The 17,381-nt window shown below is 37.3% G+C and overlaps 2 protein-coding genes across 4 annotated transcripts; both read left to right on the top strand.

The window, feature by feature from the left end:
* Positions 1 to 629: 629 nt before the first annotated feature.
* LOC135155074 (gastrula zinc finger protein XlCGF57.1-like) lies at positions 630 to 16,770 on the top strand. 3 transcript variants are annotated; one of them, XM_064103654.1, is made up of 7 exons: positions 630 to 835; positions 2,762 to 2,889; positions 7,510 to 7,590; positions 9,747 to 9,827; positions 9,942 to 10,022; positions 10,697 to 10,777; positions 12,315 to 16,770. In XM_064103654.1, exons 1-7 carry the CDS (start codon positions 753 to 755, stop codon positions 14,090 to 14,092), a joined length of 2,313 nt encoding a protein of 770 aa, XP_063959724.1. In that variant the 5' UTR covers positions 630 to 752; the 3' UTR covers positions 14,093 to 16,770. The 3 variants fall into 3 exon arrangements, with proteins under 3 accessions (XP_063959724.1, XP_063959725.1, XP_063959726.1); XM_064103655.1 differs by lacking the exon at positions 9,747 to 9,827; XM_064103656.1 differs by lacking the exon at positions 630 to 835 and having other exon boundaries at positions 7,510 to 7,619.
* Positions 14,100 to 15,368, top strand: LOC135155228 (gastrula zinc finger protein XlCGF57.1-like). Its single transcript, XM_064104132.1, has 3 exons — positions 14,100 to 14,117; positions 14,260 to 14,733; positions 15,138 to 15,368. Exons 1-3 carry the CDS (start codon positions 14,100 to 14,102, stop codon positions 15,366 to 15,368), a joined length of 723 nt encoding a protein of 240 aa, XP_063960202.1.
* Positions 16,771 to 17,381: the final 611 nt, after the last annotated feature.

The following is a 17,381-nucleotide window of genomic DNA, read 5'->3' as shown; positions in this document are numbered from 1 at the left end:
TTTTAAGTTTAATTGAAATTGATGACAACTAGCCCCCATATAAAAAATAACTTGGCGCCATCCAAGGTAAAATGCATCAGAGTGCCCCGAAAAATGTTTAAAGGTGACATGTCAGTGTGGCTTGCCGTGAACGCATTTTCTCTCAATGCCGAAGGTGGTGGGCGGTATGCAAAGGAGATCATGCCTGGAGGTGTCTTTCCAAGGACCATTCTTCGTATCGCCCAAATCGGCTTTGTGAAACAGTTGAGCGAAATCTAGTTCTTACGTAGAACGGTTCTTCGAAAGACCATTTCATGCAACAGTCCCATGTTCATAAGTTAAGAGCGACTTTAAGAACCACTGGTGATCCTTTCTTATGAGCTAAACCGTCCCCAATGAATATACCATGTACTACAAAAAAGGATCACCAGCCGTTCTTAAAGGAGAATGAAACCTTTGGAGCAAGATACTGTAGCTTGTGTGAAAACAGAAAAATCAAAGAAGCAGATCAACGAAAGTTTGAGAAAAATTGAACAAATAATGAAAAAGTTATGAGCATTTGAATATTGCGATCACTAATGCTATGGAGATCCTCAAATTGGCAATGAGACAGAAATGTGTGATTTCGCTTGTGAACAACTCTCCCCATTACTTCAGTATATATATTTCACCGAAAGATATATTCCAGTTCTGGTAACGATCTCAAAATGACTTTTTACAGAATCTAATATAATGACCACCCAAGTGTCTGTTTGTATTTATGAATAAAAAATATGTGCCTGAGGATTCTGGAAGAAATTGTGTTATTGCCGAGAAATAAAAGCAAAATAAGCGCGGATTCGGTCACTTCCGTCAGGTATTTATTCCAGCAATAATAATACACTGTCCCACGTGTGCCTATCTGTGTTGGTGATCTTCAGTGTGATCGTATTTCAGCTTATATTTTATGATTTCACAAAGTTCAGTTTATGTAACTGTCAGATCTAGATCCTCGATGATATACTGACAATTAAGCCTTGTTTTACAGACTTTCTCATGAAATCAGTGTTTACTGCAACTACTGGCATTTCTCTTTAAATTGCCTCTTTTAATGTTTTATCACATCTATTAGTAGGCCTAGATCATGTGTTTTTTCTACAGGAGGGCATCATATTTTTAAAGAATACATCATGGATAAAGAGTTTGTTTCAACATAAGAAAAAGCAAAAAGAGACATTTTGATGGTATTTTATAGTCCATCAAAGGGAAATTTGTTCACATGTGACATCACACATCCTTGTCGCATTGCCAATGGTAGGATCTTCATAGCATTAGTGATTGCAATATTCAAATGCTCATAACCTCATTATTTGTCAGATTTTTCTCAAACTTTGTTCTTATTCTTTGATTTTTCTGTTTCGACACAAGCATGCTTGTTCCATTTAAAGTTTCATTCCCCTTCAAAGTCGTTCTTAACTTACGAACAGCTGGGTGTTTCATCATACAGCTGTTCGAAAGTTAAGAACGACTGGTGATTCTTTCTTGTAGTAAATGGTATATTCACTGGCGATCGTTTAGTGCGTAAGAAAGGATCACCAGTCGTTCTTAAAGTCGCTCTTACGAAAAGCTTTATGCAACGGCTCCCAGCTTTATGAAACACCCACCTGGTACCAGTACCGGTACCCCAGGGGGGGGGGTAGCCTGGAGGCTTCTGGGGAGTAAAACTAAAAGTCATCTACTCTACGTAGGCTTACTCCCCATTGAAGCCTGGGACGCTAAGGCATAGTCATGCACACACGGCCACAAAACCTGAAACTTTCGCCCCCGAGATTTCTACTTTACCTCTAAATTGATCTAGCCCTAAATCATGTACATGGGGTTCAACTTCACTGACATTTCTGCAACATCAATTTCATTTTTCAAATCGCAGGATTTGCGTGCTGTCGCCAAGCGGAAGACAAAGAAATCAAGATGGCGACGTAAACATGGCCATAAGCTCTTTTCATCTTTTCATAACATTTTTCTTGTTTTTTTAATGAATACTTCTTTGAAAATGAAATCGATGTCGGAAATGAAGTTGAACCCCATGTACATAATTTAGGGCTAGATCAATTTAGAGGTACATTAGAAATCTCTGGGGCGAAAGTTTCAGGTTTTGTGGCCGTGTGTGCATGACTATGCCTTAGCGTCCCAGGGTTCAATGAGGAGTATTAAAGCCTACGTACAGTAGATGACTTTTACGGACTTTTACTCCCCAGAAGCCTCCAGGCTAGGGGGGGGGGGGGGCACTCAGTATATAATGCATAGTGGGTATGTGCTGCGGAGGGGACCCCCATTTTTACACTCAAATTTCCGTTCCAAGGCATAGCATTTTTGTCTAATTGAGGAAAAGAACAAAGAAAGCCGCTCCAAAGCATACAATGTAGCATTTTCTTCTTATCGAGAAAAAAAGAAGAAAGATATCCGCTCCAAAGCTTTGCATATTTTCTGTTACGCCGTTCCGGTTGCATTGATCTGCTACAATGAGCCGCAATTTTGGTGAAAAGCAGCCGCAGAACGCTGTCCGACCATCGCCTCAGCTGCGCTAGCTGCATGCACGTTCCATTGGGATGCACACGCAGGCGACCCGTTCCAAGGACCCCCGTTTTCACAAACATTTGTAGTTTCGAAGCCCGTTGCGAGGACCCTCCTTTTTACAATAGGCCCACTCCAAGGCTCCCGTTTTTGTCTCGCCCGCGGCACATACCAACTACTTTTTTTGTATTATAGCCCACTCCTAACTATATGAATATCATTCTTGCAGAAATTATGGTGGTGATAAAGCAGAGAGCATGAATGTAATTATCAAGCAAGATACTGATGGCTGGGAAGATCTCTCGGATACAGAAGGAGAAGGAAATGGTGCTGATCTGACATGTAAACAAGAACAAGGTTTGCAAATCTTGAAAGGTCAAGTGTACCCTAGCCTCTTGTCGAGGCCCTGGCGGCTGCTTCCCGTGCGAAGCGAGGGATTTCGTAATTCGCGAATTTGGCCTGGCGCTAGCCAGGGCCTCCTGACATCTGAGCTGAATTATATATTCATGAGAAACGTCTTCCTAATGAATATACATGAGTCATGATATTATCGGTCACCTAGGGCTAGAAAATCAATGATATGTCAAAGCTGTTTTGTCCGGGGTTCGAAATAAAATTGTAGTCCACTTAGTCTGGTCTGTTAGCGGAATTATGTGGACACGGTGGACAAAAGCATGATTTTTTTCTCCAGACTTTTGTTTATGTATGAGAATTAAAAATGGGGTATGCTCCAAAAAATCTGGCTGCAGGAACAGTGAAAAAATGGGTGAAAATGTCAAAATTTATGAGTTTAGATTGGTCTGATATATAGACTAACGCTAGTGCAAAACTCAATAGCAGTGCATTATTTTGCATTGGTTTAGTTCTTAAATTCAGACCCTTTTTGAACAGATATTCTGTTTGTCCTCACATCTCAATGCACTAAATATCTGAATGCAGATGCTAAACAAGCCGAAGGGTGGTGGTGGAGGGGGTTGAATGTTGGTGTGTATGTACATATTTTGGTCTTGGGGTAAAGATGTGCAAGACACATTTTTTGCATGTGTTGGAAATTGTGTTGCCATGGTAACAGTGTATTATGGCAAAAATAAGGTACAAATCTTGCAGTTAGAACTACTTCCTCTGTTGTCATCCGATTCTCATGAAATTTGGCACACACATTGGTCTTGAGGTGAAGATGTCTAAGACACATTTTGTGTGTCTTTCAAAAATCTTGTTGCCATGGTAACAACATTATTTGCTGAAAATTGGGAAAAAAAATACAATTCAAACTGCTTCATCAGTTTTAAATCAATTCTCATGAAATTTGACACACACATTGGTATTAGAGTAAAGATGTACAAGGCACTTTTTGTATGAGTTTCAGAAATTGTGTTGCCATGGTAACAACATATTATATGGCAAAATTAAGGTAAAAACCTTGCAATTTGAACAACTTCATCAGTTTTGAACCATTTCTCATGAAATTTGGCTCATACATTTGCCTTGAGGTAAAGATGTGCAGGAACCATTTTTTGTGTGCATTTGTCAGAGAGTATATTGCCATGGTAACCACATATGATAGCCAGAAATGCAGGAAAACTCATTGTGGATCAAACAACTTCCCCCTTTTTTTTAGTCAGTGCTCATAAAAGTTGGAAGAAATATTCATCTTTGGGTAAAGATTCATATTAAATTCTAAACTGCATATGAGTGTGGGGGTATTTATCACCTTCAGTAATATTTCTAGGTTTTGGGGGAGGAGCGGAATTGGTCCTTAAAATCTGACATCAAAATAAAGGTTATAGGCGGTGTCCATGAACACTCTTGAAATAAGCATCCCCTCAAGGGCATAGGCTGGGGGTACACTGGGTGAATGTGAAACCTTCCGCTGTGGCAAAGGAGTTCTAACACTGGCAAGCAAAACAAAATGTCTACCCCTTCTACTTTCAACGGCTGATTTTCCAAACCTTAGTTCCACCTCCCCAAGATGTGCACCCCTCCCCGTACCACTTCTATCTCCCCATGCTCAACCAGTCTACGCCTTTGCCCCTCAGGGGTCTTTGTATTTTAAAGCGAGACATAACTCCCTTTTTTTTTTTTTTGGGGGGGGGGGTCTTTATAAAATGACCTCATAAAAGTAAAAGTTAAAGGATTATGACTAGGAACTTAACCCCCCCCCCCCCGAAAAAATAGGGGGCTGATATATTTTTTGAGCAGAAAAATGCCCCCCCCCCCCCCCCCCATTAAAAGGTAAGAAGAGTCATTTGCACTTCAGAGTTCAGACCATTCATTTGATGTTTAATGCATTCTGCTTTGGTAAAAAATTGTTTACAGTAGCCAATTAATCATTGTTTATTTATATTCTCCTACTCAGTCTTTTATTCATATTCCATTCCTACTCTTTCTTTTTTTTATTTTGAGCTTCACCATACCATCTTATGTTTCCTCTCTCCCTTTTTTACCCTCTCTCTCTCTCCAAGTATATTTTTTCTGACATATTATAAAGTGTACCTTTAATCATGCAACTAATTATAGAAATATATATATATATATATACAAAAATCTCTGCACTTGTTTTAGAAATTCACTTGCAAATCCATAACTCAATAACATACCATATCAAAAATATGCATATGTGCACAATAAATTTTTGCCTTCTATTTTCTTTCATTTAATTTTTTCAGTATATTTCTGTGACAGCTAGCCCCTGCTTTATACATCCTACATCTCCAATTGTCAAAAAATGAATATTATGTTTCACTAGCAAAATTGTTGGATGCAAGATCTGACTGTCACAAAAATGCAAATAATTTTCCATTGGAGTAAGGACGAATGTATTCACTGATTGAGCAAATAATGACTTTTATTTCTCTACATATATTCTAGTCATATCCCTTTCAGATGGTGGTAACTGCAGGAATGAGAAAACTCAGTGATATAACTAAAATTTTCACAGAGGATTTTCGGAAAACAACTAAATCCATTTTTTTTTCAAGCAACAGTTATTCCATTCTGAATGCTGCAACTATGAATTTGATGCACCTTTACCAAAATATATCATGACAGCCATTTCTTCAATTCTTTAAACTAGACATTAAATATAGCTAATAGTATTATTTAGGACAGAGTGTAGCCAAAATAGAGTTTAAAAGATTATGAAGAAAAGAATAAATGTCATGGTATTATATTTCAGTGTAGGTGTAAGCATTCAAAATGGAATAATTGTTGCTAGATAATAATGAATTAAAATAGCAAAGAAAAATGTACTTAGAGAGGTTTTTTTCCCAATTATCACCAAATAATATGTTGTTACCATGGCAACAAAATTTCCGAAAGACACACAAAAATGTGTCTTAGACATCTTCACCTCAAGACCAATGTGTGTGCCAAATTTCATGAGAATCGGATGACAACAGAGGAAGTAGTTCTAACTGCAAGATTTGTACCTTATTTTTGCCATAATACACTGTTACCATGGCAACACAATTTCCAACACATGCAAAAAAGTGTCTTGCACATCTTTACCCCAAGACCAAAATATGTACATACACACCAACATTCAACCCCCTCCACCACCACCCTTCGGCTTGTTTAGCATCTGCATTCAGATATTTAGTGCATTGAGATGTGAGGACAAACAGAATATCTGTTCAAAAAGGGTCTGAATTTAAGAACTAAACCAATGCAAAATAATGCACTGCTATTGAGTTTTGCACTAGCGTTAGTCTATATATCAGACCAATCTAAACTCATAAATTTTGACATTTTCACCCATTTTTTCACTGTTCCTGCAGCCAGATTTTTTGGAGCATACCCCATTTTTAATTCTCATACATAAACAAAGGTCTGGAGAAAAAATCATGCTTTTGTCCACTGTGTCCACAAGTAGGGTGTTTTTTACGCTAACAGACCGGACTAACTATTCTGCAGGGGATTCATTTAATTGCAGGACACTATTAAAGGGGATATAACCAGCAAAATGCTACAAGCAGTGGTACTACTGCTGCTACTACTAGTACTGGCCGTAACAGGCAGACCCATCACCGCCCCGAAACTTCCCGGAAGATACCGGTCAGCCGCTGGTCAGACTCGAGTCAAGGGGAAGCTCCACTCCAGCATTCCCTCACTGCACAGCGGAGATCTATAATTGACGCATAGTGGAATCGCATGAAATATTACATTTTTTCCATATCCTGTGGGTAGATTTACAAAAACATCTTGTCCTTTCAGTGCAGATTTAATTTCATCGACTTGCAAATCCTTAAATTGGTCAATATTCAGCATTTTAGAGGCATATTCAATGCTCTTTGATATTTTGGTGTCACTCTTCGCCAAGAATCCACAGGTCGCCATTCAAGATGAGCTCATGAATATGCAATATGACGTCATAGCGGCCCGTGCTCTCATTGGATGATTTTCAACGACCAGTTCTTGGTCGGAATATTGGTCAAAACAATAAAAAACAAAAGAAAGTCGGTGAAATTCGGCTCAGATGTTGAGAGGCCCTGTCTCACGGCGCTCTGCTCGCTTCCCTCGCTCGGAAAGCAGCCGACAGGGCCTCGACACGAGGCTAAGTCTTCCCCTGAAAATGTTGATTTGAATCAATAAAGAATAACAAAACATGCATTACATTGAAAATTTAATCAAAAGTGGGTGTGATATATAGGCTGTGACATTTTACTTATTTTTCTCAAAACAGTTGATGCATCAAGTAGTAATTCGCAAATGAGAAAGTCGATGATATCTCACACTATTTTTTTTGCTCTTTTACTTTTTGAATTATAGAATATTTTGATTTTATAGATTTGACAAATTACATGACAGAAATTTAGGATATCTTATATAATGAAATACAAAAATAATTAGTTGGTGTTACATGTATTCTTGTTTGAAAATTTAATAGCAAGATTCTTTCAAGTTTTTTCAAGAGTGAAATTAAGCAAGCTCTCCATTGATGGTAATAATTTGTTTACATTGTTACTTTGTTTATGCTAGGTCAAACCATCATCTTTAGATCAGAAGAAGGTAGAGTCATAATGGACAAGGAAACATACCAGGACGATTATTTTGTAGAAGGTGAGATGAACTTTCATCTTTTTTATAAAGTAAGTGCCTCTCATGAAAGAGGTCAAGATATATTAACCAAGTTCTATAAATTGAATTAAAGCTTGATTTCCAATAATTTTATGAAATGAAAAGGTTTTACAGCGTAGCTGTCAGACTTATTTTAATAATCTATTTTGTGGACAATCAGCCATGCATACATTGCCTTTTGTTAAATCTGTGATTTAGGAAATCTGTGAAAACATGATTTTTAATGGAAATACAAGCATCATTTCAACAAGACAGAACTTTGTTATTTCTTGACATTTTCTGTGATTGATGTACCAAATTAAAGTGCAGATTTTATGAAAATGTGATTTTGTTTTTTAAACTCAGATGCCACCCAATTCTTCAAATGGTTTTACTCAATCATACATGAATGAGGAATGATAAGTTAAACCAGATGAATGAAGAGACTATAAAAACCACCATGATAGGTCATTTGTCCATTGGTTTTTTGTTTGATAAATAATAAATCATTGAAAATTCTTTGGGTTTTTTGTGGGATATGCCGTACAAGGCAACCTTGATACAGTAATATGGTAACCAGTAGCATGCAGGATTTTTTTAAAGGGGGGGGGGGGTTCTTAACCTGAATGAAGTTGACCAGCAAAAAAAGGGCTATCACCACAAATTTGAGGTCATTTCATACACCCCGTCTCGCAAGACCAGGCCGTTTCTAGACATCTCAGTTCCCCAGCTCATCCAAAATTGTCAAGCGCGAGCGCCACATGCGAGAGAAGCACGCACGGCTTCGCAACTCCCTCCATAACTACATGTAGTAGCTGGTCCACACATAGCGCATGCACAGCGCTAGCGGCGTGCACCATACCTATACAGTGCCGCGATCCCGTTCGGTAGACCCTGCTTTTCACACACCGCGATATAGATTTAGTTCCCAAGACCCCGGTGTACTTTACCCTTGTAGTCAGTTCCTTAGAACCCCATTTCAGAGTTTTGTGAGGCACACCCTCATCAAAAAATATGATAAAGCAGAAATAGATGAAGAAATTGCCAACAACGTTACGGGACAAAATCAATGGACCACACTAAGTAGGATAAACTGGTTCATTGTAATGTCAGTGTTTGTAGTTGGTCTCTGCACTCATGTCGAACAGAATCAGTCAAATTTACATAGTTTCTTTGTGTGTAGTATTAATGCAAATGCAATTTTAATCCAACTTAGAATTCCCATTGCTAAGTATAACTTTTCGCTACTTGAGGGTAGCAATACACTTTCAAGATTGAGGACATTGAAGATACTTCACGTATATTCTAGAACAAGCTTGTTTGAAGCTTGAAGGGTGAAGCATTGTTGATGGTTATCACTTAATAATTTGTTTAACCCTAACTAGGCCGGGCTTTTTTGGCTGTTCTGTGGCCGGGGGGGGGTTGATTCAACCCCCCCCTGATATCTCGGCCGCCGATCGCGCGAGCGCCGCAAAAATTTGCACGCTGGTAGTGTGCGATGTAATCTACAAGGCTGTATGGTAGAATTTTCCAAAATAATGAGATTTTATTTTATATGAATTAATTATGCTAATTTATGCATAAATCATACTTTTTGCTCTAATTCACTAAATAAAGCTCCTAGAATGCTAATTCTTGGTTAAAATATTCTTTGTAGCATTCTTAACAATGGCAATTGAAAAAAACTTCGGTTTGGAAATCAATTTCTTATGTATTTTATTGTTTTATGAATTTCTTATGTATTTCTTTGTTTTTCAACCTTTTGTTTTTCTTTGTTTTTTCACCAGAATTATTGCACAACCTTTTTGAAGCATAATTATGCTAAAATCAATTGCTTTCAGCAGTTTAAAGTAAAAATAATCATATCTTTATGAATAAGATGAGAAAACTCAATTTGCATTGACTTTGTACACAAATCACGTTTTGGAACGATTTTTGGTCTGACATGCACTTACAAAATGTTGCGTAATTTCGGAACCGCGTACTCGGGCGTCGTAAATTTGGTCTCAAAAGATGCGCGAGACTTAAAAGCATAAACTCTGCGAGTGGCTCGGTCAAAAAATTTTGCACGGCGGAATGATCGCAGAAAATGTTGAGGGGGGGGTTGATTCAACCCCCCCCCGGCCATTTTAGGGTTAAAATTTATCTTTTTATACTAGGTCAAACCATTACAATCAAACGTGAAGTAGATGAAGACATGACCAACCCTGATACAGCTCGAGACCTATGGACCACACAAGGTAAGATATACTGGTTCATGTATGTTCTAGAACAAGCATAATTGATGTCCAAAGAGTCAAACATTGCTGATTGTTATCTTCATTATTTGCTTACTATTTATCTGTCTATACTAGGTTCAACCTTCATCATCAAACGTGAAGTAGATGAAGACATGACCAACCCTGGTACAGCTCGAGACCAATGGACCTCACAAGGTAAGATAAAGTGGTTCATGTATGTTCTAGAACAAGCATTATTGATGTTCAAAGAGTCAAACATTGTTGATTGCCCGGGGGGGGTGGGGGGGGCCACTTACAATTGACGAGTGGGTACCATGCGCGACCAAAAAAACACGTAAAAAGGATGTCTTTTTCAAGATAGGGCACGTTACGTACGTAATGTGATAAGGGTGTTAAGAACACTAAAATGATGAAAAAAGGGTATATTTTTTGCTAGGAAAGCTACGTGTTTAGGGTCATAATTTGCTGGGATGACAAAACAAAATTGAAATGTACGTGTTTAGAGTCCGATTTGCGCGAGGTTTTGAAGGTGGGGCCGTACTAAACCAAATGGTGTGTCAAAGGTAAAACCGACGACCGATGGCCCCATGACATAACAATAAAATATAGTTGTACTTGTTTAGGGGTTCATTTCATGGAATTCTTGCCAAGAGTATTGTTTTGTTTCCAATACTTGTTAAGGGCAGGTTTTCACTTGCCAATACTTGTTAAGGGGTGCATTTTCAGAATATGGAAAAAACGTGTCTAGGGTGCTTTTCGAGACCCCATGGTCGCGCATGGTATCCACTCGTCAATGTTAGTCCCCCCCCCCCCCCCCCGGGTTGATTGTTATCTTCATTATTTGCTTACTATTTATCTGTTTATACTAGGTTCAACCTTCATCATCAAACAGGAAGTAGATGAAGACATGACCAACCCTGATACAGCTCAAGACCAATGGACCACACAAGGTAAGATAAAGTGGTACTGGTACACTGGTATTTTGGGAGTTCATATGGTCGGGGGGGGGGGGTGGGCTCAGGCCCGCCTTGATATCTCGGTCGTTGATCTCACGATCCCGTAAAAAATCGGCATGCATGTTGTCTGGAACATAATATACAAAATTGTATGTAATTTGTTTCATGCAAATGCATAATTAGTATGCAAAATCATACTTTTTCCTCTAACTCCCTAAATAAAGCTCTTAATGATTTTTGGTATAGAAACTCTTCGTCTTGTTCTTAGCAAATGTACATGAAAAATTGCGATATCAGATCAATATCTTATGTATTTGTTTTGCAATTTCTTTTGTATTTCCTTGTTTTCTTAACCTTTTGTTTGTCATTGTTTTTTTGATGAACTTTGTCAGGGACTTTTAAGATCATAAACAGCATAAAACAAATCCATTTAAACCAGCAAAACTAAAAATAATCATATGTTTATGATTTTTTTGTTGAAATCTTAATTTCCATTGACTTTGTACATGAAATCACGTTTTTGAGCAATTTTTGGTCTGACATGCACTTCCAAGATGTTGCGTAATTTCAGAACCGCGAATTTGGGTGTGGCAAAAGTGGTTTAAAAAGTTGCGCAAGATTTGAAAGTTAAAAAAAAGGGAGGGTTTTTTTTTTTTTTTTTTTTGTAAGGCAAAAATGTTGAATGAGTCGTTTAGGCACCTAGATAGGGTAAAGAATTAGGGGTTCCTGTTTTTCATGTTTTTGAGAATCTAGGTTAATATCCTGTTTGGTGATTACAAGGTCTCACTGGGAGACACTGAGAGCAAGACCTCTAAAAGACTGCTGTGAGACCATGAAACTTGCTTGATCTTTCAAGCGTCCTTCTTTCAAAGATCTCTGAGTCTTTCACGATTCCTGATGGCTCTTTCAGTGGTCTCAATGATCTTCAAAACTTTTTGAAATGGTTCAAAACAGTCTTTCAGCGGTCTTACTGGAAAACATTTTTTTAATGGATTTCAGCAGTCTTTCAGTAGTCTTTCAATGAACTTTCAAATTTCTTATTAGTCTTTGCATGATCTTTCGACAGTCTCCCAAGATTTTTGCAGAGATCACTGTAGGGCTTGTGAGAGATATGAAAGATCATTGAAAGACCAGGCAAAGTCCATGGAAAGAATTCTGAAAGATCACTTGTTGCATAAAATATCTCTTTAAGACCGTTGAAAGATCTCTATAGGACTAGTCAAAGACCAAAAAGGCAAGAAATATTCATCAGTCTTTCAGAATTCTTTGAGGGGTCTTTCTTAGCCATTCCACAGAAAAATGACATATTTCAGTTATGTTGTAGACTACTGTAAGACCTTGCCAAATTTTGGTCTTTCAAAGGTCCTTCAAAGGATAGAGCACTCACAATAGATTATGTCTTAGTGTTGAAATGATAACACACCATGAACAAATTGAATTTTATTATTTTTTTTTTTTTTAGATGAGAGCTTGTTTAATTTACTCTTAACGTTTTTACGATCTGAACAAGATGATTTTGTTTTCCTTCCAGATAAAGATCTTTTGGATGGAGAGGACATAAGACAATCATCAATGACAGAATGCAGTGAAGATGAGTCCCATCAGTGTTTACAATGCAATAAGACATTTATCGATGAGAGTTCTTTAGTTCTACATCATAAAACACACTCTAGGGAAGTTGAGTTTGCTAGTCATACTTGGACAGAGTTTGGAGACAGATGCTTCAAGTGCCCCCATTGCCATAAGAAATTCGAATGTAGGGATTATATTGTAACCCATATGAGCACACACACTGGAGAAGAATCTTATAGTTCTCATTGTGACAAGGGATGTTCTCAAAAGAGTTATCTGACCCATCATATAAGAACACAAACAGGAAAAAAAACCTATATCTGCTCTCATTGTGAGAAGGGATTTTCTCAAAAGAGCGATCTTACCCGTCATATAAGAATACACACAGGAGAAAAACCTTATCAGTGCTCTCATTGTGAGAAGAAATTTTCTACCAAGGCCAATCTTACAAATCATATTAGAACACACACTGGAGAAAAACCCTATATTTGCTCTCATTGTGAGAAGGGATTTGCTAAAAAAAGTGATCTTACCCATCATGTACGAACACACACGGGAGAAAAACCCTATATTTGTTCTCATTGTGAGAAAATATTTTCTGACAAGAACACTCTTACAATTCATATTAGAACACATACTGGATCAAAACCCTATATTTGCTCTCATTGTGGTAAGAGATTTTCTGACAAGACCACTCTTACAAATCATATTAGAACACATACTGGAGAAAAACCCCATATTTGCTCTCTTTGTGAAAGAGGATTTTCTCAAAAGGGCGATCTTGCCCGTCATATAAGAACACACACAGGAGAAAAACCTTATCAATGCTCTCATTGTGAGAAGAGATTTTCTGACAAGACCGTTCTTACAAATCATATTAGAACACATACTGGAGAAAAACCCCATATTTGCTCTCTTTGTGAAAGAGGATTTTCTCAAAAGGGCGATCTTACCCGTCATATAAGAACACACACAGGAGAAAAACCTTATCAATGCTCTCATTGTGAGAAGAGATTTTCTATAAAGATTGATCTTACCTGTCATATTAGAACACATACTGGATCAAAACCCTATATTTGCTCTCATTGTGAGAAGAGATTTACTGACAAGTCCACTCTTACCCGTCATATAAGAACACACACAGGAGAAAAACCTTATCATTGCACTCATTGTGACAAGAGATTTTCGGACAAGGTCAATCTTAAAAATCATATCAGAACACACACTGGAGAAAAACCCTATATTTGCTCTCATTGTGGTCAGAGATTTTCTAAAAAGAGTCATCTTTCCCGTCATATAACAACACACACAGGAGAAAAACCTTATCATTGCCCTCATTGTGACAAGAGATTTTTTGACAAGGCCGTTCTTACAAATCATATTAGAACACATACTGGAGAAAAACCCTATATTTGCTCTCATTGTGAGAAGAGATTTTCAAAAAAGAGTCATCTTACCTGTCATATAAGAGCACACACAGGAGAAAAACCTTATCGTTGCTCTCATTGTGAAAGAGGATTTTCTCAAAAGGGCGATCTTACCCGTCATATAAGAACACACACAGGAGAAAAACCTTATCGTTGCTCTCATTGTGAGAAGAGATTTTCTGACAAGACCATTCTTACAAATCATATCAGAACACATACTGGAGAAAAACCCTATATTTGCTCTCATTGTGAGAACAGATTTTCTAAAAAGAGTCATCTTACCTGTCATATAAGAACACACACAGGATAAAAACCCCATGTTTGCTCTCATTGTGGTCAGAGATTTTCTATTAAAAAAGAGTCATCTTTTCTGTCATAGAAGGACACGCACAGGAGAAAAACCTTAGCGTTGTTCTCATTGTGACAAGAGATTTTCTAACAAGGTCGGTCTTACATATCATATTAGGACACATACAGGAGAAAAAAACGTATATTTGCTCTCATTGTGAGAAGAGATTTTCTGACAAGAACACTCTTACAATTCATATTAGAACACATACTGGATCAAAACCCCATATTTGCTCTCTTTGTGAAAGAGGATTTTCTCAAAAGGGCGATCTTACCCGTCATATAAGAATACACACAGGAGAAAAACCTTATCAATGCTCTCATTGTGAGAAGAGATTTTCTGACAAGACCATTCTTACAAATCATATCAGAACACATACTGGAGAAAAACCCTATATTTGCTCTCATTGTGAGAACAGATTTTCTAAAAAGAGTCATCTTACCTGTCATATAAGAACACACACAGGAGAAAAACCTTATCGTTGCTCTCATTGTGAAAGAGGATTTTCTCAAAAGGGCAATCTTACCCATCATTTAAGAACACACACAGGAGAAAAACCTTATCAATGCTCTCATTGTGAGAAGAGATTTACTCACAAGACCGTTCTTACAAATCATTTAAGAATACACCACAGGAGAAAAACCTTTTCATTGCTCTCACTGTGAGAAGAGATTTACTGACAAGTCCACTCTTACAAGTCATATAAGAAAACGTACTGGAGAAAAACCTCATCATTGCTCTCATTGTGAAAAGAGATTTACTCACAAGACCGTTCTTACAAATCATATTAGAACACATACTGGAGAAAACCTTATCAATGCTCTCATTGTGAAAAGGGATTTTCTAGCAAGAGTCATCTTTCCTATTATATAAGAACGCACACAGGAGAAAAACCTCATCATTGCTCTCATTGTGAAAAGAGATTTACTGACAAGTCCACTCTTACAAATCATATTAGAACACACACTGGAGAAAAACCCTATATATTTCCTCTCATTGTGAGAAGGGATTTGCTAAAAAGATTAATCTTACCTATCATATACGAACACACACAGGAGAAAAACCCTATATTTGCCCTCATTGTGAGAAGAGGTTTGCTAAAAAGGGCAATCTTACCTGTCATATTGTAAGAACACATAAAGGAGAAAAACCCTATATTTGCCCTCATTGTGAGAAGAGGTTTGCTAAAAAGGGCAATCTTACCTGTCATATTGTAAGAACACATAAAGGAGAATAACCCTATATTTGATCATATTGTGGGAAGGGATTTTCTCAAAAGAGTGATCTTACAACTCATATAAGAACACATGCTGCAGACAAAAAACCTTATTGTTGCTCTCACTGTGAAAATGGATTTTGTAAACAGAGCTGTCCTACACGTCATTTAAGGACACGCACACAGGAGAAAACCCCTCGATTTTTTCTCATTGTGAGATTTTCCTAAAAGAGACGATTATGTATAACACATAGTCAGTTATGAATTTTATACTGAAAAAATGACGATTTGCCAATTAGTAGAAACTCACAATCCTCTATGGTTGTGATGTTCCACCAACCAAAAGTGACTTCGCTAAAAAAAAATCAGTGAACTGTAGCGTTGCTTGGTTCCCTGGGAGGGAGATTGAGAACGGTTCTGAACTTTTTGCAGAATTCTGTCCCAGACGTTTGATAGCTGAAACTGTAAACTACCTCCTGGATTCTCAAACCACCTGATTTCTTTGTCTAGGATTCGCATGTTCTTGTTTAAAACATGTCCTGTAGTGTCCACTCTAAAATGACAGCTATTTTGATGCTCAAGAAGATAGGGCATGTTCATTCAGCTCACCCGCTTGTGTTTTCGGCCGTCCACTACGCGATGTGATGCGTGTTACCCGTGGCATAATCTACAAAAATTAAGATCAAATAAAAAAATCTCATTACTAATTGATTATGCTACTTTGTGCTTAAAATCAAAAGTTTGCTCTAATGAACTACATAAGGCCCCCAAATTTCTAACCCTAACCCTCCTCCAGTCTTACTCGGGTCAATCATAATAATAAGAACAATAATAATAATAATTTGCATTTATATAGCACTTTATCAATGTACTACTGCTCAAAGCCCTTCACTATGGTTTAACTTGGCTATTTGGAAGTTGATTTGGTAGTATGTACCAACTCAAAACTCGAGCCAAAATGAAGGTAGATAATGATAGGAGCAATTACTACAATATGGTAGGATGGCTGGTTTTTTAGTCCAGACTATTTATTTTTAGTATTATCTCGGTACAGTATTACAATTTATAATGTATTATTTACACCACAGGAACTATAACTTGATTTCTGTATTACCACCCCCCCCCCCCCCAAAACAAAACAAAAAAAAAAAAAAAATGATAATAATAATGAAAATATATAAATAAAAATCAAAAAAATAAATAGATAAGAAAGTAAATAATTGGATTGGAGTTACTGGTTCAATTGTGTGTTATAAATTGAAAAAAATTTCATTTCATTGGAGGGGAGGTAAACTAATTTTTCAGATTTTACCAGTCACAGTAGTCTAAACACAATCTAACTAAATGTTGTTCATGTAAAGCCATTTTTGTTAGAATTATTCCATCTCTTATATTACGAACCTGGCTCATTTGATATTTTCTTGGGTGGGTATTTTCGTGTTGTAAAGAGAGTTTTATATATTAAGGATGATGCATGCTTTTGTAATAAACCTGTTTCATACAGCTGAAAAAAATTATGATGTGAATTTGATTATTCTTACAGTGCATTGTGAAAAGTGGGAAAAGGATTGAGGGAAGGGGGTGTGAGGGGGGTGCCAGTGTGTGCCTGGTTTTGTGTATACGTGACGTATGAATATGTACATTTATAAAAACCTTGCGAATGCATGCGTGAGGTGTGTTTGTGAGTGCATCTTTAAAAATATGCTTGTGTGTGTGTGTGTGTGTGTGTATATATATGATTGTTAAAAATTTGTGAGAGAGACACACTTGAAAGAAAGACAGGGAGGGAGGGAGTGAGTGCTCCCTAATGAAAAATTGATTTTAATAAAAAGAGAAAAATCCAACAAGCATAACACTGAAAATTCCATCAGAATCGGATGCAAAATAAGAAAGTTATGACATTTCATAATCCTGGCACATATGCACATCCTGGTTGGTTTGCAAATGAAGAGACTGATGACGTCATCCACTCACTATTTCTTTTGTATCTTATGAAAAATATTCTATTTTTCCCCTCGTTGTCAAGTGAAACAG

The sequence above is a fragment of the Lytechinus pictus genome, chromosome 8 (assembly GCF_037042905.1).
Source record: "Lytechinus pictus isolate F3 Inbred chromosome 8, Lp3.0, whole genome shotgun sequence".
Taxonomy (NCBI): Eukaryota; Metazoa; Echinodermata; class Echinoidea; order Temnopleuroida; family Toxopneustidae; genus Lytechinus; species Lytechinus pictus.
The sequence above is the reverse complement of the archived record's forward strand: the minus strand, read 5'-3'. Positions and strand labels throughout refer to the sequence as shown.

What these genes read in the sequence shown, in the direction of transcription:
- LOC135155074 (XM_064103654.1), top strand. Translation starts at nt 753, where the DNA reads ATGTGCCTGAGGATTCTGGAAGAAATTGTGTTATTGCCGAGAAATAAA. An exon ending in AGACCTATGGACCACACAAG is followed by an intron (nt 9,828 to 9,941) that starts GTAAGATATACT and finishes TGTCTATACTAG; the next exon opens with GTTCAACCTTCATCATCAAA. An exon ending in AGACCAATGGACCACACAAG is followed by an intron (nt 10,778 to 12,314) that starts GTAAGATAAAGT and finishes TTTTCCTTCCAG; the next exon opens with ATAAAGATCTTTTGGATGGA.
- LOC135155228 (XM_064104132.1), top strand. An exon ending in AGAGATTTACTCACAAGACC is followed by an intron (nt 14,734 to 15,137) that starts GTTCTTACAAAT and finishes CATTGTGAGAAG; the next exon opens with GGATTTGCTAAAAAGATTAA.